The sequence below is a fragment of the Giraffa tippelskirchi genome, chromosome 10 (genome assembly GCF_054371585.1).
Source record: "Giraffa tippelskirchi isolate mGirTip1 chromosome 10, T2T-mGirTip1v1.2.pri, whole genome shotgun sequence".
Taxonomy (NCBI): Eukaryota; Metazoa; Chordata; class Mammalia; order Artiodactyla; family Giraffidae; genus Giraffa; species Giraffa tippelskirchi.
Window position 1 is genome coordinate 117,441,921 of NC_137284.1, and position 27,844 is coordinate 117,469,764.

Below are 27,844 nucleotides of genomic sequence, written 5' to 3' on the forward strand. Positions count from 1 at the left end.
ATGGTATTTGAAAAAATAGTGGGATGAGGCTAAAGATGCTTAGAAAATCTTTCATTTTTCATCTGTTGACAATTGATCATCTGAATGGTAATTCTATAAACTGAGAGATGAATTGCTGGCAGGGAGACTAACTTGTTTTGTCTGTTAAACACTTTTGCTAAAAAGAACAAACCAGGACAGCTTTAAATTTAAGAAAAAAGATTTTGATGCTTATTATGCCAACACTTTTTCACATTCACTTCAATTCAACTACCTCATGAGGTAAGTATTATGTTTCCAAAAATGGGGAAATTGAGGCTCTGAGATTATCTAAAATGATCAAACCACCTATCTAGTTAGAGGCACAGCCAGCATTAGAATTCAGATCTTACTTAAAAACATATGATTTAAAACTTAAAAAAGTCTACTATTAATATAAATGTAGTATCAATACTTGCTAGTAGAGAGTATTTGGCAAAGTAGTAGGAAGAAGGAAAGTGAACTCATGATTCTGATTTCCAGGGGAAGTCACATCAACATTTTTGTATACTCTTTCCAATCTTTCTTCTGTGTGTATTGTTTAATATGTGTGAACACATGGCGTATCAAAATAGATGTATCACTGTTTTAAAAATTAGCATCTTCTGATTGTAAAAGCAAAGTACATGCATTATAGAAAACCTGGAAAATACTGCAATGCACTAAAGGAATTGAAGTCATCTAGAATCCCATTAGACAAAAAAAAAAAAAAACCCCACAGTTAATATTTTCATATATTCTTTTATCAATTTTTTTTTACATAGTTAAATATGTATCTTATAATGTATAAGATTTGTTATGGGCTTCTCTGGTAGCTCAGCTGGTAAAGAATCCACCTGAAATGCAGAAGACCCCGGATTGATTACTGGGTTGGGAAGATCCCCTGGAGAAGGGATGGGCTACCCACTCCAGTGTTCTTGGGCTTCCCTGGTGGCTCAGACAGTAAAGAATCTGCCTGCAATGGGGGAGACCCAAGTTCATTTCCTGGGTTGGGAAGATTCCCTGGAGGAGGGCATGGCAAACCCACTCCAGGATTCTTGCCTGGAGAATCCCCATGAACAGAGGAGCCTGGTGGGCTACAGTCCATGGGGTTGCAGAGTTGGACATGACTGAGCGACTAAGCACAGTACAGAACAGAGGTCTACATGGATAATGAAAAGGCAGAACTTAGTGACAGATAATATTTGCCACTTAGATCATTCAACAGGGTTTTTTTGGCCAACCAGGAGTTGAAACCTGTGCCCCCTGCAGTGGAATCATGGAGTCCTAACCCTGATTAGGACTTTTCCTAGCCAGGAAATTCCCTTCAACAGCTTAAGTGTGTCCATTCATAGAGCCATCAATGTATCTGTACTCCTTAAAGCCTGTGTTAAGTTTCTACCAAGGAGAATCCTGATATGGATCACCAGGTTTTTTGTATCCAAGTGGGTATAAGCCATTTACATGATAAGAATACTCCACATATAAAGCTTTCACTCTGATGTAAAAGCCCTTCTAAAAGAGGGGAGGACAACAGCTGTAGTCTGATGAAAAGGTTTTAGTATCTTACAATGAAAAATACATCATGTGCCTTAAACAACTGGCACACCTGAATTTACATAAAAGAGGCTTAGCAAGAAAATAAGGCTTGATTGACAGTGGCTCAAGGAAGTTCTAAATGGTGTTTAACAGACTGGATCTTATGATAATATCATCTCAAAGCATTTATTATCAAAACAAAAAACTTCAGTTATACATTAAGTAATACACCTTTACAAGAGCTGTTAAGGAAAAGTGGCTGTGTAAGTCTGCACACAATTACTGAGGGCAAAGAGCAAAGGAGAACTCCAGTCGGAATGTGGATGATGTTCATAGAGCTTGCTCCCGATTTAAACACTCATGACACACTGGATGAACTGCAAGAGAGAAACCAGTGTTACACTGCAGACCCCAGAACATGGAATACACCTGTGCTTATTTTTATGCAGCTTACATTTTGGTATTCTCATTTGAATTGTGGATTAAAAAAAAAATAGTTTTAAAAATAAGAGTAAATGATGGGTGGAAAGGTTCAGTTTTTGAAAGAAGCACTCTAATATAAAATCCAGAGGGTTTCTCACATCAAACCTTCTTATAGGAAGCTGATGCTACCTTAATGCATAAAGAATTATTTAAATTCCAAATTAATATCTCACTCTAAATGTGATCATGATCAAAGGCACCTACTCACAAATATAAGCAACAGTGGAATTTATACTGTTCTGGCCCATGGGAACTTCAGAACTGCAGTCTTACTCCACTATTCTACCAGACTGCCTTTAAAATAGTTTATTCCTTTAAAATCTGCTTAATTAAAATATTCGTGCGTGTCAATATATGGACAGAAACAGCGTTCAGAAAAGCGTGACAAAAACAGAATATCTGATCCTTCTCCAGTAATTCAGAAACCTGAGTGGAAGCACCGGTTATTTGCTGTGAAAAGTTTGCTTCGCTATCAAACACACAGCAATAGTTTCTGCTCCTGTTCTCAGTTTTCTTTAGCTTTCTTCTACCACCAGCGAGGCCCTGGACACTGCTAATTCCTACAGCATTCCTGCAAGGACCAGCTGACGTTCCCTCTTTCAGGGAAAAGGAACTTGGGTCACGACATTCAGATAGATATCCCTTAAGTGGCCCCGTGAGAGGCCTGTGCACTTTCCACCCCACAGGCTGTCTCTCCATCCTTGGAAACAGAGCAGGACTGTTACCTGAGAACTTAATGCACACTGACGGAACACACCTTTTTGCAAAAGAAATAAACATATTTACGCAACAGCCTTTTAAAAGTGTACTCATAACTGCAGCTGCTGCTGAACTGAAAATATGTGCATGTTTGTATTTTGAAATGGAGAAACCTTTTAGTTGTCACAGTGATGTCCATTCTAAAAGTGGTTTATCAATGGCTGAACAACAAATGGAGATGCACCTAAACATCTCCCCAGCTGTGCTGTGTCGATACAACCAAGGCCATCAAAGACAGCACATGGTTATGCTCACAATGGTTATGTGTCTGTATCCTGACGCATTTAGTGTGGCTGTACAGTAAATACATTGTTTTAAATTATGACTTAAGTTTGTGCATTTTGTCCCCAATGAAGAACACAGACGTGCCAAGTGCAGCTTTGAGTCATTCAAGTTATTTCTCAATGACAGAGGTGATTTGTGTAAAGGAGACAAAAGCAGATACAACATCTGCATGGTGGTGTTTTACAAGGACATTTCTTATTGAAATCTCACAACAGTCTAGTGAAGACAGCATTATTATTCTTTCCTCAAATAGTCTCTGAGCAATGAAAAATCCTGCCTAAGTGATCCAGCTAATCAGTGAGAAAAGCTGGGCCTTAACCTAGGTTGTTTAATGCAACAAATGGTGGTCTATGCATAAGACAAATAAATGAAATTAATAAATTTTGGATGGTGACTCCTGATCATGTAAGCCTTAACTGCTCTGGGATCCTTAAGATGCTCTCAAGAGCCAGCTTCAAAGGGATGCCCAATTGCTGTACATCTTTTTTACTCAGTTATGAATTTACTCAGACTTACATCATCATATGGGAAATTCACTACACCTTGCTGAGTAGTATCCCGTCTTCGAAAGCTGTCTGTAAAACACAACAGTAAAATTTATTAGCTTTTTTAGAACATCTGAAATAATAATAGTTAATTATGTTAGCACTGAGTTTCAAATGCAGTAACAAACTGTACAACCAGCCAATAGAAACAAAAGGCCAAAGCAAAGAAATCAACTGTAGCAATATGAATGGATTTAATATGCAGCCAAGTAACACAGCAAGGAGAAGCTGGCCCACTGTCTTTCCCAGCCTGGAGTTGGAAGAAAAGGCCTTATCCCAAAGTCAGTAAAAGCTGCACAACTTCTGAGGCCATTCCTTAATTGTGATGGAAGTACAAAATTTCAGACTTCTTAATAACAAAGATATGTTAAGAAACAGATGCTTCCCCAGTGGCTCAGCCGTAACCACCTGCAACGTAGGAGACGCAGGTTTGATCCCTGGGTTGGGAAGAACCCCTGGAGGAGGGAATGGCAACCCACTCCAGTTTTCTTGCCTGGAGAATCCCATGGGCAGAGAAGCCTAGTAGACTACAGTCCATAGAGTCACAAAGAGTTGGACATGACTGAGCACACACACACAGATGGATGTCGTCCTTAATATGACAAACAGCTATGATCAAATACTCCATCCATTTGAGCTTTGTCCTACTAAATGAAAAGGATTTACTTTAACAACAAAAAAAGAATCTGCCCTCAAATTTGTCAGGATGCAAAAAAATTATAAAACCATATATTAAAAAGGGTAAAAAAACTAAAGAAAGGAATGGAACAAGAAAAAACATACAAAGGAAAGAAAAGGAGAGAGAAAAGCAGAGATTATTGATACAGCATCAATTGAGAAGGACATCTGAAACACAGACCACCATTTTAAATTACTCTCCAACAGGAGGAAAGAGGAAAGAGGGCTACCAATGGGTAATTTCACTTTTTTCAAGTATTTCACTTTTGTCAAGTAGTTCACGTTCTAGGGAGAAATCACAGAATACTGCTCATACTCGAATCAAAAAATTTACCAGTTAGCTTGGTACATTTATGTTATATGATACTGAAGTATAAAGTTTAGTTAGGACTTCTTTCTCCCCTCCTGAGCCGCTCAGCTCTCCAGGTCTTAGTCCCCTGCTGCTGCTGCTAAGTCGCTTCAGTCGTTTCCGACTCTGTGCGACCCCAGAGACGGCAGCCCACCAGGCTCCCCCGTCCCTGGGATTCTCCAGGCAAGAACACTGGAGTGGGTTGCCATTTCCTTCTCCAATGCATGAAAGTGAAATGACCAAGGCTTAAACCCAGGTCCTGGCAGTAAAAGCACCATCCTAACCACTGGACTGCCAGGGAATTTAGTTAGGATCATTTTAACGGCAGATTACTTAATATGTGAGAAAAATTTCTGAGGAAACAGAATTATCTGCCAGGTCTGCTAATAGCAATCTCAAAGGACATACCTGTTAGAGCTCGCAGCTTGACGCAACAGGCAATGTAATCATCAAAGGTGATCTTTCCATTGGTACTGTATCGTTTTGCAATTGAATTCACAGCCTGGGGACTCAACCTAAATCCTGAAAGGAAGAAAAATCATCCGGCAAAAAAAAAAAAAAAAGAGAAAAAAAATTCCAATTTCAAGGATTAAAAAAACCATTAAAAACAATTTAAGCCCAATTTTTAGGAAAAGGCTCACATAAATGATGAATATGTGCTATTTCTATAAATAGAAATGTAGCACTTAGTTTTATAAATTAAACAAAAAAACAAAACCAAAAAGCTACTAATGAACAGAGATGGAATCAGTCATACCCACCCATTGTTGTCAGGGCCTTCTGCAATTCTTGGGGATCCACTGTTCCACTCCTATCACTATCAAAACTGATAAAGTGTTGTCTCCAGCCATTCAGTACAGCCCAGAGTTCTTTAAATTCATTGAAACCCATTGTGCCTGACATGTCTCTCTGAACTGTAATCAAGGATTCGAGCATCTTTATTTTGCAACATTTTCTAATGATTAAATCAAAGATCAAGGATAAGGGAATTTAATGTTCTTTCTGCTGAAAAAAATATTATACATTCTTTTGGGCATGACAGGACAAAAAGATACACTAATGATATAAAAATAAAAGCCTATGGAGAAAAAGCTCTGAGTATTTTCCACGAGGAAAAAAGATCATCTATGTGAGTGACTACAAGAAAATTAAAAGGCCATTGTGAGCTACCTGTAACAACTAAAGTGGTCTGCATTTTCTTGGTGGTCCAGGCTATGCTGCTTACTTTTCTGTCCAGGGTCCCTTTAGCCCTAACATTCCCACGGTAAGCCTTTCCAGACCCACTGTTTTCACTTTTGGAAAATGAAATGGGATGAAGGCACCATACCATCAGCAGTAACTAAACTAGTCTAACAACTGTGATATGAAAAATCCCATTGTTTGAAGGTCAGTGTGACTCATGCAGGGTAATCAACGTCACAGCAAAAAAGCCGCCTTGACCGCTCTGGTTTCTATACTTGTTTGGTTATGATGCTTCCTCAAATTCTTAAATAACAAATGTTCTCCTTATTAAACCTCCTTCCTTTTTCACACCAAGTGACATCTTAAAAGCTAATGATTTTGGAAAACTTTTCTGTGGTCATTTGTCACTTTGTGTTTACTATTAGTTCTTAGACAAATTCCTTCAAGGTTTTTTTTTTTTTTCCACCCAGAAAAAAATACTCTAGACTGCCATCAAAGTAAAGGATACATCCAGCATCGAAACCATAAGCCGGCAAGTCTCCAGGTTAAAAGCTGTTAAATCAAGAAAGGTACATACATATTAATACGATTTCAAAAATTCACATTACATTGGATACATTCAAATTAATAGGAATGTGATTACTTATACACTTTTATTCTTACATGCTGCTCAATTTATGTGAAACTAAATTCATGGAGCTTTGAAGTAGGCTTATTTTCCAGACAGAACTCCTTCCAGAACCCAAATTTGATTTTAAAAAATTTAATAGAAATCTTTTATAAAAAGTATGGCCTAGAACTGTTAATATTTTTAGGTGTGATTCATGGCTTTTAAGTTGGAGGATAAAAGTGTCCTTATCTTTAAGAAAAGTATACACTGAAGTAATCTGTAGGTAGAATAATGTTAAGAGATCTGGAATCTGCTTTAAAAGAAAATGGCTAGGTTTATAGATAAAACAAGAAGAGCAACACATTGATAACTGTTGATGCTGACGGATGGGTACAGAGTTCATTGTATAATTATCTCTATTTTTGCAGAGGCTTACAGTTTTCTATAACATAGCTTATAAAAAGTATTATATTCTTTTTTGCCTTTGAAACTGTAATAAGAGTTCAATCCAACATAATGAACCACAATGTATTATATCCACCACAGTGAATGAGTGGATCCAGTTGCTTTGTTCCTACGCACAACTGACTTTAGTTGGTTTTGCTAGTTCTGTGTAGATCATGTTTCTTTCTTTTCCCTTTAACGTCAGACATTGAATGGTCACCTCCTACCCCAAATTGCCTATGGCCTCTTTTCATAGACAGTAAGATAAATATGCTTGCTAGAACTGTGAGTCAAATGAGAGCATTCTGGACTAAGACCCGATGACCCACTCAGTGATGGCCATTGTTCAGAAGCCTTTTCAGTTTACTTACAGAAAAGGGTGTTCTGAGGGTATTTCCACACCTCACTTAGACAACCAAACTAGAATACACTTGTTGGTTTATGGCCTAATAGTACTCTACCTAGGTACCAACAAATTAAAAATAAAGAATTCCTTGCCTCTTACCAAGACTTTGAGGAAGTATTCTTAGGTACAAAGAAGCTGTAAAACTAGGAGGAAGAAGTGACAAGGTTCGTGTGGGCAAAGCTAGCATAAATTTGACAAGGCTGTTGAGATGTACACAGAGTTAACATTATTTACAGCTGTTACCAGCTTCATTTTAATCTTTAACCAAAGTGAGTTTAAAACACTAGGCTAACTCTTATTGCTGTAATGTTTCCAAATGTTACCAACTACAGGTTTTCTACTTTTAATAGATTCATGTGTTTGGCATCGCTTAGAACCCTGAAATAAAAGGTTGGAGACTATTTCTGTTTTGGTCCCTTAATCTCCATCTGATCAAAACAAAGATAATTCTTGGAGGTGAGAAAAGGCAACACTTTTTAACACTTTAAAGAAAGAGTTGGTTGATTCTTTGCTGTGATTTTTAAGTTGTGTGGAGGTATGAAGTCTCTCTAGTCTAGACCAAAGGTTCTCAATCCTGAGCACTTACAAGAATCACCCAAAAGCTTTAAAAGACCCTGATATCTGGGCTATACTACAGAAAAATAATTACTACTTTTTCAGCTTTACTAAGATATGATTGACATACAACATTGTGTAAGTTTAAGGTATATAATGTAATGGTTTGATGTATGTATCTAATGACTGTAAGAAGGTTAATTACCACATGAATCGCCTCACATGGCTACCTTTGATACATGTGGTGAGAACTTTTAAGATCTACTCTCTTAACAACTTTTGTTAAAGTATAGTCAGCATCACCACAGAACAATTAGTTCAGAATCTGACCATGGGAATCAGGCATTAGTTTAAATGGACACTTCTGATTTACACTGATAATTAGAAGTAATGTATAATCCCTTAGGTAAATACCAATCTTTCTTAAGTCAAAATACAAGTAAGGGTATATATATATATTTTTTCCATTTTAGGCAGTCTCCCATCCTCATTAATTCATCAAATGCTATTAAGTACTCCTGATGTGCAGGGCGCAGGATACCAGGGACACTGGAGACAACAACTGTGAAACTGGATCCTGCCCTGGCTGACCCTTTGAAGTCATGTGCATAGGGTGGTGGTGGTTTAGTCGCTTAGTCGTGTCCGACTCTTGCGACCCCATGAACCGTAGCCTGCCAGGGTCCTCTGTCCATGGGATTCTTCAGACAAGAATACTGGAGTGGGTTGCCATTTCCTTCACCAAGGTACAGGGTAGAAGATGGTAAGCCATAATGGAGACACCAAAAACTACCAGATCTTGAAGTGTTAGAGGCTCCTTCATGTTGAAAGAAAGACTTGATAGAAGAGGTAACATTTAAGCCAAGTTGTGAATGACAGGAAAGATTTGGGATATCTGCAGACAGTCATGTAAAGATGGGGACCTGCACAAGCCAGGAAAGTAGCAGTGAAGTCCAGACAGGTCAAGAGCGGGGGAGAAAGTGTTGGGGGCTGCTGTGTATCTGGGACTGAATTCCTGGTAAGCCGTCTAACTTCCGTTTTATGTGGGCACCATGGAGCTACTCAGGATTTTTAAGAGGAGGAGAGTGACAGGTTAGAGTTCTTTGTTAGGGAGAACAGAAATCTGGTCTGAGAAGGGAGGGAATGAGATGGGCAGGAACAAAAGAGAAAATTCACTATTCTGGGCAGGCAGTTCTGATGAGTTAGAACACTGACATCTTATTAGTTTGGGTGAGGAGAACTCCTGTTCATTTCTTTTTTTTTTCCAGAAAGAGTTTTTACTAATGCTAATCCTATTTTAAATAACACTAATTTAAATAATTTTAAATAATGCTAATCCTACTTTAAATAATTTCAAAGAGCAACTTCCCTCATCAACACCACCTCTAGGCATGACTGCTCCCTCTTAAACTGGTTAAGATACCATGCGCTGTGTGTGCCCAGTTGTGTCCTTTGCGGACACGGACTGTAGCCTGCCAGGCTCCTCTGTCTATGGCATTTTCCAGACAAAAGAAGCTGCTATAGGTTTTACTATCTCCTGCATCCCCATCTGTGCTTTTCTTGGTTTGGAAGCTGGCTTGAAAAAGACCAATGGGTGCATAACTTCTCCATTACAACACACACTCTGACACTCACAAACAGGATGGATTTGTGGATCATTACAGTCTCACATGGAGAAGAAAATGGCAACCCACTCCAGTATTCTTGCCTGGGAAATCCTATGGACACAGGAGCCTGGCGGGCTACAGTCCATAGGATCACAAACGGTCGGACACGGCTGAAGCAACTTAGCATGCATGTACAACCTTCACAATGAGATGACAGCAAGCAAATTAATCACACAATCCAGGTGACAGATATGTCCTTTCTATAACTCGGTGATCTAAGGTCATTACTGAATGTGGCTTTCTCAAAGGAAATTTCTAAAGGGATTGCTCTACAAGAATACACTGCCCAATTTGTTAGATTTTAAAATTGGCCACACCTCTTCTACTGAACAGAAGTAGAGTAATAGTCTGTATTGTGACATAGCTCACTGGTGTAAACTCTGCTATTAGATCTCCTTTGTTCAGCAGCCCCAACTGCTTGAGGTTAACAATTTAAATGTACTGACTACAATAGTAAAAAAAAAAAAAAAAAAAAAACAAAAACCCTAATGGAGAAAAGGGCTTCTTTTGTGTAGGCTCAGAGTAAATGACAGAAATCCAAAAGGTTTCTATTTTGTTTTAATTCCCACAACTAGGAAATAGTAATTGGATACTGAAGTCATAAAACAAAGGATGATAAAAATGCTGATAGTTTAAAAAAGAGAACCACCTAGTTACTATGCCCTGTCAAACAGTCAAAAATGGCCACTACAGGTCCACAGGTGTGAATTCTAGTTTGCGGGGGGTTTTTTGTTTGCTTGTTTGTTTTTTGGCCATGCTGAACGGCTTGTGGGATCTTATTTCCCCAAACAGGGATTGAACCTGGGTCCACCGCAGTGAAAGCCTAGAGCCCTAACCACTGGACTGTCAGGAAATCCCCTAGTTTGAATGTTTTAATTCACAGCTTACCAAGAAGTTGAGGCTTCGATTAGATGTTCTGTCTCAATTAACAACAGGCAAAGAAGGTGGTAGGTCATGCATATCAGCCAAGACGCTGTTCTATCATGGTCAAGAGATAATTTGAAGGGAAGCATGTGGCATGTGTGGGATGATGAGAAGGGCCCTGCCAGGAATGAGCATACTGGTAAGAGTTCCCTCTCTGCAGCTCATGCAGAATTCAAAAGGAAGGTAGCGGGTATAAGCACAGGGGGAGTCTATGAGGAACTAGCGGGGCAGTGGGAAGAAGGACTAGTATAAAGAGTTTAGAAATTAGGAAGGGTACGTCTTACTCAGGCTGATGTAGAAAGAGCAAAGACCTGGGGGATGTCAAGGTGAGCATTCATGCTGCCAGGAGCTGAGAGCAGGAGTGTAGAACTGGCTCCTTGAGGACTAGGGGTGGGGGACTGGGCACTTGTGAAAAGGGAGGGTAGGACCAACTACTCAGAACTAGGGATGCAGAACAGGTCACCCTGGGACCAGGCGCAAAGGGCCAGCCACTGAAAGCCCTAAGTGACACCACGTTCGAGCCAGAATAAGCTCCTGGCAAACAGTGAGCAGCAAATGTTAGCTCTTATCATTAATGACACCTGACCTAGAGGATTTCATTTCAGCACATTACCTCGTTTTCTGAGGAGGCCACATGTCTTATTGGTTTGAATGGTTCCAGACACACGGAACCCAGATCCAAGAAACCCACTAAACTGGTGGGTAGTGTGGGATGATTCAGTAAGAACTATCTTCAAACGAGCATTTTGAAATACAAAACAAATAAATTCAGCTTCTGAAATTCTTAACTTTGCCATTTCAGAAACTCTCAGATTCCTTGAAGGCTGTAATAATCACAAGTAACATCTGAAACATGAAACACAAGAGACTTCCAAGACACTTTGGGGCTGCTAACTCACGTTTGTATCCTCCAGCAATGCCCGACTGTGTCAGGCATCTTTGCAGTTCATCAGCATCTATTTGTCCATCCTTTTGGGGAAAAAAAAAAATAGGAAAAGGATTTACAATAGTGACTGGTACCTTCCAGTTCTTTTGTTCATTCAGCATTCAGTATACCAATAACAATAAAGAAAATGAATATTATCACGCATGAGACTTTTTTTAAATGGATGACTTTCAAAAGTAGGCATTCTTTTTCTTCACTCTACTTCCCCAAACAATTAAGTTACAGAAAGAAAGGAAATTGTTCAAGGTTCCCCCACAAATGGATAATTAAGGACATATACCCAAAATACCTTAATATCTAGGTAAAGTGGGTATTCAATTTCAGGCTTTATTTGCAACAATCATTACACAAGAATTAACCAAGTCTGAAAGCTGCTTACACCTGTACTTTGGTATTACCAATATCTTTTCATCATTTCCTATAATTCTTGAATTAGACTTGGCATAACTTCTCAAGTATAAGGTTCCTCCTCTTAATAAAACAGTGAGATGAATTCAGTTTCTTCCACTGAGACATATTTTGAAACATATGAATACAACTAGCTTCTATCCTGAACACTCTCAGTCTGAACTAAGAAACTGCCAAGATAAGCAATTTAAAATACAATTATTTATGTATTTGATTAAAACTTCTATTACTTGTCCTAGCTTTTTTTTTTCTCCTGTTGAGGGGATAGAGAGCTGGGTACACAGATGACATCAGTAAATGAAAGTTTGGTTCCCACAAAGAGCAGCCTCTGTGATCGCCTTTGCTTAGAATATGATGAATGTTTTTTTCAGATCACAATTATATCTGGAAGACAGGTTCTCCGGGCCTATTCACTGGCTGACCTAGGTCAGAACTAGAAACACATTAAAGATTTTAAAATAAAATGCCTATATCCTCAATTTCATGACTATTATACAATCTAGATGACAGGCAGGATCAATAATGTGAAAGACGATGGACATGCTGCTGCAGACCAGGGCTGCTGAAAGCTAATCTGGTGGGGTCACTTTCATGGCTCCTGGTAAGGGCGATCTAAGAATGCAGAGACTTGAGCTTTGCCGTGTCTTGTGGTTTCAAAGATACTGATCACTAACAGGTGAAGCAGATACTTAAGGGGAAGCTCTTTCAGTTTTAGACTCAATTTTCCATTCAGTTTTTCAAACTATTTCTTCCAGTACTGTTCTAAAAGGTGGTCACATGTTTTTATCCCCTAATAGTCTATGGCACCCCACTCCAGTACTCTTGCCTGGATAATCCCATGGACGGAGGAGCCTGGTAGGCTGCCGTCCATGGGGTCGCTAAGAGTTGGACACGACTGAGCAACTTCACTTTCACTTTTCCCTTTCATGCATTGGAGAAGGAAATGGCAACCCACTCCAGTGTTCTTGCCTGGAGAATCCCAGGGACGGAGGAGCCTGGTGGGCTGCCGTCTATGGGGTCACACAGAGTCAGACACGACTGAAGTGACTTAGCAGCAGTCTACAGGCATTTTCACATTAAGACTGTGCTATTTCCAGCTTTTGATTAAAAGAAAGCTAGGTTGAATTCATAAGCACAGACCTCCTCTTTGAACATGTTGGATTATAACAGCAGTATGGTACATACAGTGACCTGGTAGCTGAGGAAAAAGGCCTCCTACAAGATGAACTACCATCTGTCACACAACTAGAACGTAAAGAAGTGAAAGGTCTTGGGGTGCTGACCTTAATTCTCTCTGGGTCAATAGACCACAACACCTAACAAGGACATGAAGGGCTGACCTAGTAATAGCATCTGCAGCAAAGAAAAACTAAACTGTCCACAAGATTAACTTCCTGATAGCAAAAAGTACCTTTCTTATTTTGAAGCTGGTGGGTTTTTACCTGAAGTACCCATTTCCTAAGGGGGTAATTAACAGTCAAACTCAATGCAAAGAAAATGTCCCTCTCAATCTGGCTACAGAATTACTGGTACTACATGCTTCTAATTATACAAAGAAAGGTTTAAAGTTCAGCTGACCTGGAATTTCTTCTCTGGAAATTCACTGTCTGGGCCCTGACGATTCACAGTTCTAAAGACATCTTTCTACCTTACGTGTCTACAAAGTATATTTATACTAGCTTATTGTGTTCAATCTGACCCTAATTCAATCATAAGTTTAGTTCTGAATTGAACATAAGCATGGGTAACAAGCTGTCCGAGTTTGTTCTGAATATTCAAAAATAAATAACTGCCCATGAACTTCCTTCTCTCTCTTTTTTGTCCAGAGGAATAGTCGTTTTTCCGTGTGACTGTAACAAAGGTTAATACAAATGTAGAATCTGAAATTCCTTTAATGTTAAAGGGAAGAGCTAACCTGTCCAGCTACAGCAGCAAAGTAACCATACAGCGGATCCTGAGTTTGTCCGGGAAACGCAGGCCCTCCGGGAGCCCCTCCATACTGTAAGACAGGGGACAAATGCATCAATCCGCTGACCAAGTTTCATTCTTTCACCGTTGAGTGCCTTGTGCAAAGTCAGGTTCACTGTCAGTCGTTTGCTCCCCTCCCCCCCACCTCCCTTAACTCTCTACGTACAATCACTTCTCCTCTTTCTCCCATTCTCACCCCAGTTATAATTTAAAAACCTGCAGCTAGGATCAAAATGAGTTGTCTTGACAATGACATCATTATAAATGAAGTAATCTCTGCAAATCCCCATTAACCTGCAGTTTACTGAGACGAATGCAACCTGGCCATGTAACGTACCAGCAGGGCTCAGAATTGTCTTGCATATTTTTTTCTAGCGTTTATGGTATTTTTTAAAGCGTTCTGACACAGGTGTAGCCTCGGGAGGGTGAGGTGTGTCACGGCTAGGGAATATTTTTAGGAAACAGTTCCCAAATGGATGCCCGTCCGGGACTCAGGGCCAGGCTGTCTTCCTCCTGGAAGTCTCTGACTCGAGCGGACTTGCCCTGACTTTCCCATTTTTCTCCTTTTCGGAGAGGGAGAGAAGTGGATCGCAGGACCATTCTAGATTAAAATGGCTGTTGCTCTTAGGGAAAGCGGAGAGGAAGGCAATACCCCATTTGCACGATTTCACGCCACGGATCCGGGAGGCACAGGGTGGGCTTCCTGGGTCAAACCTACGCGCGTCCCGGCCCCAAGCAGCAACCCGGGGGGAAGAAGGGACAGAAGGAAGGAGGTTGCTGGAGACCAAGGCCGGACGGCGGGGTCACTGGGCGAGGCGGCGGCCAGGGCGGGGGCGGGGCTGGGCGAGGGGGCGGCCAGGGCGGGAGCGCCCTGGAGCCTCCGGGCCGAGATGCCCCTTGTGGCTTCTCGGAGCCCCGGGCGTCCAGGGATCGCGCCCCGGCCACGAGCCCGCTCGGGCAGCACTCACCCCGCCTGCGTAGTAGCCGCCGCCGGCGCCAGGATGCCCGGGATACGCCATGCTGCACTCTGCGCCGCCGCCCAGCGCCTCCCGCCTCCCCGTCAGCCGGCCGGGACCGCCCAGGGCCGCACCACCCGGGGCCGCGGGGGACGCGGGGGACGCGCCTGGGGCTGCCGCCCGCGCTAGGCTCCGCTCCCGGCCTCCGCCCCTTCCTGCGCCCCGCCAGGTCTAGGGCGTTTTCTCTTCTCAGGCCTTGAAGAGCCCGAGGTCTGGTAAGTGACTGCACACGCGGGATGCAGTTCACACCTGGGATTCTCCTCCCTTCAAAACGAATGGCACGTTCCAACACAACCCATTTCGCCGGGTGTTGTTTTTCTCTTCCTGCTCGATCATCTTCTGCTACGTTTTGTATTTTAAACAACTTTATTGGACAGGCCTACGGGGCTGGAAGCAAAGTGTGGTATTGGGGGAAGGGGCTGAATGCCTTAGGGCAGCTCTGAGATGCTCTCAGGGAGAGGAGACGTCGAAAAATCAAGCTTCGAAAGCGCCCTTGGAAATCAGCAGTGAACTTCAGGACCTGAGCGCTTTTGGAGCGTCGGTTTGCGGTTGACCATTTCACTCAACCGTAACGGCGTGTTTCCTTCCTAGGCGACACTGTCATCTCCAGGTTAAGCTGGGTGTGACTCGGATTTGGCCTGAAGAGAACAGAGGACACTTACTGGGCAGGGCAGCCTCGGCCGTATTGTTCTTAGAAGTTGAGTTGTTCCAATTATCTGAATGATTCAGGCAAAACAATCCCGTCTCCAAAATCACTCAGCTACTTTTTATACAAGAAAAGTTTAGTGCAGGCAAAGAGTGTGTTGGTAAAAACACACTTGTCAGGAAGGTAAGAGAGCTGTATGTTGGAATTTCACTCAGGTGATTCAGGAAACAGTTTTCTTTACTTCACAGCTTTGTTTTTCAGTTTAACTGTTGCAAGCAATTCAGACGTGAGATTTTCTGGCTTGGTTTTGTTTCATACAATTTCTATCATGCAGAATTCTTTGAATTTCAACGTTTTAAGAAATGTAACAATAAGCAAGATTCACAGTATTTGCTATGGAGGTTGCACAGAAAATTGAATGAGTCATCAACATTTAACAAATATTGGAGCACGTTATGTGTGTGGGACAGGGCTTGCTCATGTGGTAGACTGGGTTCTCACTAGGGTCATTGTTTTCCTCTCATGTATAAACTTCCCTCTCAAGTTCTCTTTTTGGATTCCCCATACCTCAAAATGAAAGTTCTAATTGTGAGAAAAATTCTAATATTCCTTGTTGTCTTATATCAAATCAACTATACACTACTTGCTTTGTGTTTGCTTCAGGAAGTTGATTACTGTTTTCAAGTACCACAGTCATCATGAAGGTAGATTAGAGATATGAGTCCTTGGCCTATATGGAGGGTTTTATTTTTTCCCTAGTATTTTTGCTGTAGTAAAAACACAACCTGATATCTTCCCGCCCAAGTGTACAGTGCACTATTGTTAAAAAGCGTCCACAGTGCTGCATAGCAGATCTCTAAAACTTTTCCTCTCACATGACTGAAAATCTCTACCAGTAAACAACTCTCCATTTCCTTCTCAGAGGCCCTGGCAACCACCATTCTACTTTCTGTTTCTATGAGTTTGACTATTTTAAATGCCTCATGTAAGTAGAATCATGCAGTATTTGTCTTCTTGTAATTGACTTAGCATAGTGTCTTTGAAATGCAACCATGTTGTAGGATATGATAGGATGTCCTTTTTTAAGGCTGGATAACAATGCATATTATGATATATGCCATATTGAAAAACATTCATGTATATATGGACATTTGGGTTGCTGCCACATCTTGGTTATTGGTGAATAATACTGCTGTGAACATGGGTGCAAATATCTCTTTCAGATTCTGTTTTCTTTTTTTTTGGATATATATCCAGAAGTAGGGTTGCTAGATCATATGGTCATTTTATTTTTAATTATTTGAGGAAACTCCACACCGTTTTCATGGCAGCCTCACCACTTCTAGTTCCTACTAATAATGTGCAGGATTTCCAGTTTCTCCACATACTTGCCAATAGTTATTGTCTATTTTTTTTCTTTTTATAATAATAGCCATCTTGGCAGGTATGAGGTGATACCTTGTTGTGGTTTTGATTTGCATTTTGCTGGTAATTTGTGACATTGAGCATTTTTTCATATACCTGCTGTGCATTTGTATGTCTTCTTTGTAAAAATTTTAGAGAATAACTTCTTGTCAGATATATGGTTTGCAAATATTTTCTCTTGTTCTGTGAGTTGCCTTTTCATTCTGTTGTTTCTTTGCAGTGCAGAAGCTCTTTAATCCTACTTATTTATTTAGTTTTTGTTGCTTGTGCTTTTGGTGTCATAGCCATGAAATCATTGTCAAGGCCAATGTCACAAAACTTTCCCCTTAAGTTTTCTTTTAAGAGTTTTACAGTTTTAGATCCTATATTTAAGTCTTTATTCCATTTTGAGTTGATTTTTGTGGATGGTGTGAGACAGGATCCAATAATCACTCTTTTGCATGTGAGCATCCAGTTTTCCCCAGTGGCTCAGTGGTTTAAAAAAAAAAAAAAAAGAAAATGAATCCATCTGCAAAGCAGAAGATGTGCAGGAGATGTGGGTTTGATCCCTGGATCAAGAATATCCACTGGAGAAGGAAACGGTAACCCACTCCAGTGTTCCTGCCTGGGAAATCCCAGAGCAGAGGAGCCTGGTGGGCTATAGTCCATGGGGTCACAAAGAGTCAGACACAGCTGAGCACACACACATGCACTAATCCAGTTTTCAGAGGGCCGTTTGTTGAAGAGGTCATCCTTTCTCCATTGTGTACTTTTGGCATTCTTGTCCAAGATCAGTTGACCATATATGCATGGATTTATTTCTGGGTTCTCTATTCTGTTCCTTAGCCTCTGTTTTGAAGTCTGTTTCTTCCAACTGTAAGGAATAGATGGTGAGGGCTGAACTCAAAGTTGAGTGTAAGCTTCTCTAAGACTCAAGTTTGAATGAAGAATATAGCATAAAAAGTATTTGTAAGAATGCAGAACTGGTTTTGTGGATAAGCATCTATGCTCATTGTTATTTCAGTTGTCTTTAATACCTTCCTACTGCCCCTTGAATGTAATTGGAGTGCTACTAATGAAATTCTCAGTTGTTGCTAACAAACTGGTATGCTGCTGCTGCTTTAGTTTATGAAAAAAGTTGTGACAGCTAATAGTAACAGACCCATAGATGGTACTTAATATGCGCCAGACCCTCTTCTGAGCACTTTATACATTTGTTTAACCCTCATAAAACCCTCATTATTCATTGGAGGATACAAAGAAGATGAGAGAACTTGGGCAAGTGGAAGGAACCCAGAGCTGAACTCTGCTGCCAGGCTGTCTGGTTCCCATTGACTGTGCCCCATATCAGGGGGCAGCGAACTTTGTAAATGACTAGGAAGTATATAGGTTTTATGGGATATACAGTCTCTGTAGCAACTACGCAGTTCTGCTTCTGTACCATGCAGGCATCCATAGACAACACACAAGTGAATGGCTGTGGCTTTATTCCAGTACAACTTTACTTATGGACACCAAAGTTTGTGTCTCATATAATTTTCATATGTCAAGAAATACTATTCTTTATTTTATTTTTTCAATTGTAACAAATGATTAGGTCCTAGGTGTATAAAAGCAGGAAGTGGAGTAGATTTGTCCCTTGTGTAGTAGTTGCCAACCGCTGTTGTAGACCCCTCCAGGATTCTGGTTTATGACTCTGGGAGACTAGCACTTTAACAAATGATTTCAGGGTGAAGCTAATGGATAATGGTAGCTGAATCACCCTGAGGAATGCTGACCTCTCTGGGGTAGGATCCTATGTATAGAGTTCTCAGACTCTTCCCCATTGCCCAATAAGCTGGTCAAAAGGAAAACTGTGAAACTCTGACTTATTGGTTTCAGTCTTGCCCTGTGTAGTAGTAGTAGCGAGAGGGTGTGCCCAGTGATGACAAAGCTGGATGCAAAGCTAGCTTGTAAATGTTACCCATGTAACGTGGGTTCCTTTAATTATGTCTGAGTATTGTCAAGCCTGAAAACATTCAGGAAAAACTAAAGACTCAGTAAGAATTCTATAAGACTAGAGGTGAATACAGGTAATTTACTTTTATGGTTTTGATATTCATTCCAGTGGAAGCAGTGAAGGTAGAGAGTGAGAGAAAACAGCAGCTTTACTGGGTTCTTTGTATGTGCCAAGTGTTGTTCTGGGTACTTCCTTATAGATGCGTTTCAAAAAAATCACCTTGGAAAAGAGATGCAATTGCCCGCATTTTATAGATGAGGAAATTGAGGCATAGGTAACTTTCCCAAGGTTAAAGACCAGGTCTTAAGCCCAACTGATTTACTTAACTCTAAAGCATTGGTGTCTAAAATGTAAACAAACTACAAAGATAGTAAACCAAGCTTACATTTCCCCCTTCATTGTACTGCTTCCTGAGGAATTTGGGCAGAAGAGGAACTGCCAAAAAAAATTTTAGGTGTATAAAACCCTGCAGAGGTTATAAGTATCAGCCTTTGGCAAGACCACACAAATCATCAAAGATGTGATCTAGAGAAAGAGAAGCCATTCCTTGGATCTGTTTTAATTTTGAACAAAATAAAAACCACAGTGGGATAAGAACTCATCTTATTCCTGTGCCTTCAAATCACAGAACTCTAGATACGGACAATAAAATCCTCACATGATTTAAAGAAACTCAGCAACAGAGCTTCTGAGCTGTATAGTTAGAAGAGGGATTCCTAACTGGTTTGGACAGTGTGGGGAGCTAGAATACTGTGTTATTTGTCCTAACAATTTGCTAAGTCCTAGAAAAAGACTGTGGGAGTTATACAGCCATACCACAATGATTGAGGGTCCTGGCAGCAGCTTGGGTCAGAGAATGCGCAATAGGAGGTTTACATTTATTTATTATTTTTAAACTGAAGTATAGTTGATTTACAATGTGGTGCTAGTTGTTAGCTTCTGGTATAAAGCAAAGTGATTGTGTTATATGTATACACACATATACACATATATGCATGCTTCCCTGGTGGCTCAGTGGTAAAGAATCCACCTGCCAGTGCAGGAGACATGAGTTTGATCCCTGGATCAGGAAAATCCCCTGGAGAAGGAAATGGCAACCTACCCCAATATTCTTGCCTGGGAAATTCCATGGACAGAGGAGCCTGGTGGGCTATAGTCCATGGGGTTGCAAAAGAGTCTGATATGACTTAGTGACTGAACAACAAATATATATATATATATATATATATATATGTACACACACACAAACACACACACACACGCACATATAAAATTTACCATGGTGGTTTATTACAAGAAATTGAGTGTAGTTCCCTGTGCTATACAGTAGGACCTTGTTTATCTATTTTATATATAGTAGTTTGTATGTGCTAATCCAAAACTCTTACTTTATCTCTCCCTCCCTCCATGTTTCCCCTTTGGTAACTATAAGTTTGTTTTCTAAACTATACTTTCATTTTCTAAATCTGTGAGTCTGTTTTGTAAATAAGTTCATTTGTACCATATTTTAGATTCCACATATAAATGATATCATATGACATTTGTCTTTCTCTTTTTGATTTACTTCACTGAATATGATAAGCTCTAGGTCCATCCATGTTGCTGCAGATGGCATTATTTCATTCTTTTTGATGGCTCAGTACAGGAGGTTTTTAGACAGGCTCTGGATCAGAGTCATTCAGGGAAGTCATTGGAATCACAGGAACATTTGTAATCAGCTTCCCCAACCTTGTTGTTTTACAAATGAGGAAATGGAGCCTGGAAAAAGGTACATGGCTCAAGCTCTTGAAGGGCTTGCCTAGCCTGATTTAAATATTTGGCTCTTCCAATGAAATTTGTGGATTGATCCCGATACACTTCTCACAGAGGGTCCTGTTCTTTTGTGGTGTACTGTCCCCAGTCATTTATATTCCTACTTTGAAGACAAAAGACATGTGGATACTTTCTGTCCCTGAACAGACGTTAACATAAAGTACTGCATATGGCATCCAGAAATGTCTTAGTCAGAGAAGTGCCAGAAGGAATCCTCTAGCTAAGAAACTGCCATTGTTTCGCCATTTCCTACAGTTGAATTAATCATTGGTCTAACATATCAGGGAGAAGTGAGCAATAACCTTTTCCAGATTAAGGTCTCAGCTTTTGTTTAACTCTTAATCTGCATCTGTCACTTCATGATTTGAAAAACTCTGCCTTAGAGAGAACTCAGATCTCCGAATATGTGGAAAAATGATTGTTGGTAGCAACATCATAAAGTAGTGGAGCTGGATTCACAGGTAGAAAATCACTTATGTTCAGTTCCCTGAGGATGAGTGTTCCTAAGAACACTGGACTCATATATTACTCGGTGTCCTCCACTCTTAAAGACACTGTGTTCTAGAAGCTGAGTATTTGCAACTTGGGATATATTTTCCTATAGAAGTCATTTTGTGACTAGTTCCTAGGCAAGCCCCTCAAAAGTTCTTCATAACCCTCAATATTTTTTCTGAAAAGAACCAGTCCTGGGGCCAGGGCAGAGCAAGGCAGGGGGTGGGGAGCACTCACTTAGGCTTGTTTTCTGCCCAGTACCTTTATACCACCAGTCCTGATGTCACCAAGTCTACCCAGAACTGGGCAGGTGTAGAGGGTAGAGTCTCCATCAGCTCTATTAGTATGGAGGAGGTGGCATTGGTAGGGAAGAAAAACAAGAAAAGTTCAAACTAGAGCTCTAGGGGAAGAAGAATGACCTGTTTTGACTCCCAGGCACCCAGGTGGAGAAGCTATTTCCAGAAAGCCAAACTTGTGTGAAGCCTATACATAAATCAGTTATAATAATATGTAAATTGAGGATTTCTTAATTAAAGGTAAAATAGACTCTTACTTTGTATAATTTTTTTTTTTCAGAAAGTGACTTGCCTGTTTTCATATAGTGGGAAATCAGTGGCAAATCTAAAAAAGGAATCTGGGTGAATTAATTCTCATGCCTGTATTTTGCTGATAAAACACAAATTGTGATACTACTATTATGGTAAGCAAAGGATCAGTGCTCTTACGCACTGAGAAGCATCAGTTTGTCAAGTATCTGGGGCTTCTTCCCAGGTGGCTCAATGGTAAAGAATCTGCCTGCTACTGCAGGAGCTGCAAGAAATGCAGGTTCAATCCCTGAACGGGGAAGATCCCCTGAAAGAGGGAGAAATGGCAACCCACTCCAGTATTCTTGCAGGGATAATCCCATGGACGGAGGAACCTGGAGGCCACAGTCAACGGGGTCATAGAGTTGGATACGACTGAGTGACTGAGAATGTATGCACAAGTGTCTAAGACTCTATGGAAAAATCAGTCTAACTATTTCAGTCTAAAACATGATCAGAAGTGCTACAGGTATCTTAGCATCAATTCATCACATTCTTTGATGAATCTATTAGGATTACTGTTCTGTGAAACAACTTCTGCTGTTTCCATTTTATTAAAATGGGAGGAATAACTTTAACTTAGACCCAATTTTCTCAGAGCAAAATTAAAAATAAAAGGCTTTTCTCTTGGTAAATCAGATTAATTTGGGAGAACTAAATTCTCTCAGAAGCCAAAGCTACATATAACTTAATATTCTATTAGTCTATGCTAATATTCTCAGTGGAGAAATCCAATTGTCATTTCTGTATGCCTTTAAAAATCTCAAGATTGAGAACACATTTTTCTATTTTAAAATAATTTTGTACACTATATTTGTTCATTTCTGTGCTTCATTCTTAAACCTTAGTTCCCAAAGAGCATTTAGATGATATTTTATAAAAATTTTAGTTCCCCAAGAGTGTTTAGATATTTTATGAACCTAGCAGATTCTCAGCCAAAAACAATGAGTTAATAGAATTTCATAAATTAGGCACTTCCATATTTTTTTTTATCAGTAGAATTAGAATGTTTGTGTTATGGAACTAACCTTGCATACATATCTCTACTTACCTGCATCTTGATGTGAAGTCTTAGACGCAGAAGCTCGTGATTCTTAGAGGAGCATATCCTTGCTGGATAGTCAAAGAGAATGATCAGGAAGTATAAATTGTAACAGCAGATTCATCACATTGCCCTCTTGATCCTTGGCAATCAGTAACCAACTGTAAACATATTCGACAATATAGGCAGTTTTCCCGTTGGCCCCAGAGAGGTCTTCTATGAAACAGGCGTGTTTCAGTATTAGAACATATTACCTTAGCTAAGGCAGATAGGAGTCAACAGCAACAGTATACATAGCCCAGTGTTTGATATTGCATTGGAATCATTGCCCCCATTAGAGACTTCCAAAGACTTTCAGAGCTGTGTATTGCATCAGCAATGTGTGGGAGTTGGCCAGCAAGAGCCTGGTGGGCTGCAGTCCATGTGGTGGCAAAGCATTAAACATGACTGAAGTGACTTGCACAGGCAAAATTTCAACAGTTTGTCTTCAGGGCCATTGCATGCGCCTTTCTGGTCTTTTCTTATAGGGTCTAGAGCAGCTATCCAGGACTTCTAGGTGTCCTTCTTATGCCTTTGTGTCTGTCCAAAGTTCCTGCTCCACAGCTCAGCCCTCCCTGAAGAGTTCTTGAGCTTTAAAATCATCATCATGCCCTATTTATTTATTTATTTTTATTGAATATGATGTTAGCTATTTGTCATAAATAGTTTTTATTATGTTGAGATGTTCCCTCTGTACCTACTTTGGTGAGTTTTTATCACGAATGGATGTTATAATTTGTCAAATGCTTTTTCTGCATCTGTTGAGATGATCATGTGATTTTTATGCTTTCTTTTGTTCATGTGGTGTATCACATTGATTTGCAAATATTAAACCATCCTTGAATCACTGGACTAAATCACATTTGATCAAGGGTGAATGATCCTTTTTGTATATTGATAAATTCAGTTTTCTAACACTGTGTAGAACATTTTTGCATCTATATTCATCAGAGATATTGGCCTTTAACTTTTTTTTTGATGGTGTCTTTGTCTGGTTTTGGTATCAGGGTAATGGTGGTCTCATAGAATGAATTTGGAAGTAACCTATTTATATTATCATTAATAGAATATGAGAGCCTTTAAGTCTATTATAGAGAGGTGTGTAGGCTGTACAATGTTATTACATATTTCTCCCTCTATAGAACTGGACTGTAGACTGAGTTGTTAAAGTGAGTATCCTTAGGTGTTGAGTTTGTGGACATTTTTCTTTAATTTTCTTTGTGTATAAATTGTCATATTTTTTTAGTGAACATTAGAAGGAAAGAAGAGTCCTCTTAATGAAAACAGAAAATACCCAATAAACTTTATAACGTTAACAAAATCCTACTATTAACAAAAGACCACATACAAACTAGAATAAAAAAGATAGTTGCAACACTTTTAGTTTATATCCTACACAAGTATAAATCATTAAAATGAATCATTAAATTATTAAATATAAATCATTAAAATGATCAAACATGTTTGATTGAGATTCATCCTGTCCTTTACCTACTCTGCATTTTGACCTACCACCCTCTCATATATAATTCTATATGCACATACACACACACACACCCTCCCCTTATCAACCCACACTCACTCTTACCTATAATCCTATATCTACACATACACACTCTTGCCCATAGATACTTACTCTCATTTACAAAGCTGTATCCATACACATCCACACTTGACCACACCTACCCACCCAACAATTTGATGTCACATTTACGAAAGGCTTATAAACTATCTTAAATTAGTGGTTAACCCAGATCCCTGGTTAATGATTAAATCTGGAATTATGAAACCACCCTTTGGTTTGCAGATAGTTTTAAAAGATAAAGTGATTTAAGAAGATTGCACTGTTAGCAATTTCTAAGTCCTGAAAACTCAGGTCACCTGAGGCTGTATCCAGTGTCCTCCCATTTATACCTTGCCTGTCTATATACATCAGCTTAAATAAGACCTGCGATAGTGTCTTTAGTGAATGCTTCTCTCAATTTGAAACTGAGATGTAAAACAAAAGAGAGACACATATGTCCTGTGGTAACAGATTCCCCAGTAACTATTGCATCCTGGTGATGGTTGTCTGGAGCTTCCCAGGTGCCAATGCAAAAGATGTGGGTTCCATCCCTGGGTTGGAAAGATCCCCTGGAGGAGGAAATGGCAACCCACTCCAGTATTCTTGCCTGGAAAATTCCATGGACAGAGGAGCCTGGTGGGCTGCAATCCACAGAGTTGCAAAGAGTCGGACATGACTTAGTGACTGAGCATGCACACATGATGGTTGGTTGAATATATATCCAGAATGTATACAGAACCCTTACAATCCAATAACAAAGAAAAACCCTCAAGTGACCAATTAAAAATTGAGCTGAGAACTTGGCTAACCATTTTTCCAAAGAAGAAATACAGATGACTAATGCTCAGCACCATTAGTCATCAGGGAAATTAAAATCACACCCACAGTGAGATACCACCTCACACCCATTAGGCTGGCCATTATCAAAAAACAGAACATAGCAAATGTTAGCCATTATGTGAGAAGAACCCTTGTGCACTGTTGGTGGGATTATAAAATAGTGCATGGAGGTACCTGAAAACGTTAAAACTACCATATCATTCAGCCATCTCATTTCTGGGTATATATCCAAAAGAATTGAAGACAGAATCTCCAAGAGAGATTTGCATACCCTTGGACAGCAAGGAGATCAAACCAGCCAGTCTTAAGGAAGATCACCCTTGAATATTCAACGGAAGGACTGATGCTGAAACTGAAGCTACAGTATTTTGGTCATCTGACGTGAACAGACGACTCGTTGGAAAAGTCCTTGATGCTAGGAAAGATCGAGGGCAGGAGAAGAGGGCGTCAAAGGATGAGATGGCTGGACAGCATCACCAATATAATAAACATGAACTTGGGCAGTCTTCAGGAGATGGTGAGGGATAGGGAGGCCTGGTGTGTTGCAATCCATGGGGTCACAGAGAGTCAGACACAACTGAGGGACTGAACAACAACAGCAACAACTTCATTATTATTCACAATAGCCAACATAATGGAGGCAACCCCAATGTCCATCTACAGATGCACAGATTTTAAAAAATGTGATGCATAACATACAGTGAAATATTATCTAGCCTTAAAAAAGAAGGAAAATCTGTCATACGTTACAATGGAGATGAATTTGAAGACATTGTACTGAGTGAAATGAGCCAGTCACAAAAAGGAGAAATACTGCATGATTTCACTTATATGAAATAGGTAATCAAGCTCATCAAAATAGAAAGTGGCGTGGTGGTTGCTAGGAGTGGAGGAAGAGGGAGATATGGAGTTGTTCACTGGGATAGCTTTTTAGTCATGCAAGATGTAGGCAGAGTTCTAGAGATCTGCTGAACAACCGTGTACACACTGTGCACAGTGTATTGTACTGTACACTTAAAGATTGTTTAGATGGTAACTTGGTGTGTGTGTGTGTGTGTGTGTTTTAACCACAGTAAGAAAAAAGAATGAGCATAACATCTAATTCTGGCCAGTAAGATTAGAAGGGAAGTCATGTGGGGTAGCAGGAGGACATGTTTGCTTGCTCTTAAGAAAGCAATTGAAGAAGAAATAGTTGTCTGGGATTGTTACACGTGTTTCACTACTTGTTTGACACTGACATACATTCACCTGGAGACCCTCAGGGCATAGAGCCAGACCACTGACTTACTGCAGCTACAGTTGCCATACCTTTGAGCAACAGATTTCCGTATTTAATTTAGCTGAGTCACTGTTTCATGTTACTTGCAGCACATGTTACTTACATCTTCCTTGAAAAATAGAGGTGATTTCTAAGATACAATTTTATTCTTTAAATATCTTGACAAGTTATCTAAACTATATAGCTATTGAAAAATAGACCTAAAAATCTAGACCTACATTAAAGAGAGGGATTAATCTATACATTAAGATTACTTATTTAAAAATATAGAGAAGACTTTCTATTTTTAAATGCAGGTTTATTGAAGTGTGATTTATATATAGTGAAATCTCAGTTTTTAAATACACAATTTTGATTTTGACAAACATACTTGTTTATGGGTTAGTCTTTATGCGCATTTACTAAGTAAAAATAAATTATGATGCATTGTCCTAATTTCAGCTTTTCTTTCAGAAGAAAAATTTTCTCCATGGCGTAAACTCTATCTTTTTATATTTGTAGCTCCAAATTAACTTTAAAGAAGCTGTGAAACCATCTGTAAAGATAGAGATAAGAGTCCCATTTAGATCAGTATCTTGAGTGCCCGGAAGTGCTCTATACACAGTCACATTATTTTATTATTTTTTTTTGGCCAGTCATTTCTATTCATGTAACTCAGGACTTCGCTGATACAAGCCCTTACTTTGACTATTCTGTTCACATTCATTTTTGGTTGGAAATCTTTCCTTGAATGTTTATTTAACTCAGATGTATTTTCTGAATCTTTGCATAACCACAAATCTGTGTTCAAAATGGGGTAGTTGGACTACAAGACTTTTCTCTCATTGGTCTTTGGATGCTGATCTGTCTTCTAACATCGCATTTGAGATGTTCATTACCAATATCTTTAATAGACAACCCATTTCTTCTTTGTGAATGCTTTGCTTGTAAGGTTTTCCCTTTATCTTTGGAGTTTAGGAATTTCTAGAATATACCTTGAGGTGTGTGCATATATACATATATATATGTATGCTTTATTTATTTTGTATTTCAGTATAGTTGATTTATAATGTTTCAGGTGTATAGCAAAGTAATTCATGCATATATATAAATGTGTATACATATACTCTTTTTCAAATTCTTTTTCATATTATAAGATATTGAATACAGTTCCCTGTGCTATACGGAAGGTCCTTGGTTGTTCATTTTTTATATAGCAGTGTGTCTCTGTTAATCCTAAATTCCTAATTTATCCTCCCCCTGTTACCTTTTGGTAACCATAAGTTTGTTTACTATATCTGTGAGTCTGTTTCTGTTTTGTAAATAAGTTTATTTGTATTATTTTTTAATATTCCACATATAAGTGACATCTTACGCTATTTGTCTTTCTCTGTCTGACTTGCTTC

General features: G+C 39.6%; 2 protein-coding genes across 5 annotated transcripts in view; one reads left to right on the forward strand and one right to left on the reverse strand.

The window, feature by feature from the left end:
* The window catches only part of ADAM22 (ADAM metallopeptidase domain 22), a 266,992-nt gene extending 255,491 nt beyond the window's left edge, over positions 1 to 11,501 (forward strand). For all 4 annotated transcript variants that reach the window (XR_014066643.1, XR_014066641.1, XR_014066644.1 and 1 more), the window contains 2 exons: positions 6,288 to 6,386; positions 11,223 to 11,501. The gene's annotated coding sequence lies outside the window, so the exon portion shown is untranslated. The remainder of the gene's footprint in view (positions 1 to 6,287; positions 6,387 to 11,222) is intronic.
* Positions 1,709 to 14,786, reverse strand: SRI (sorcin). The gene is made up of 8 exons (XM_081533930.1): positions 14,711 to 14,786; positions 13,690 to 13,773; positions 11,320 to 11,389; positions 6,326 to 6,369; positions 5,397 to 5,544; positions 5,044 to 5,157; positions 3,580 to 3,638; positions 1,709 to 1,913 (listed from the first exon to the last, which is right to left on the reverse strand). The coding sequence occupies exons 1-8, from the start codon at positions 14,759 to 14,761 to the stop codon at positions 1,887 to 1,889; spliced, it is 597 nt and encodes a 198-aa protein (XP_081390056.1). The 5' UTR covers positions 14,762 to 14,786; the 3' UTR covers positions 1,709 to 1,886.
* Between the last annotated feature and the right edge of the window lie 13,058 nt (positions 14,787 to 27,844).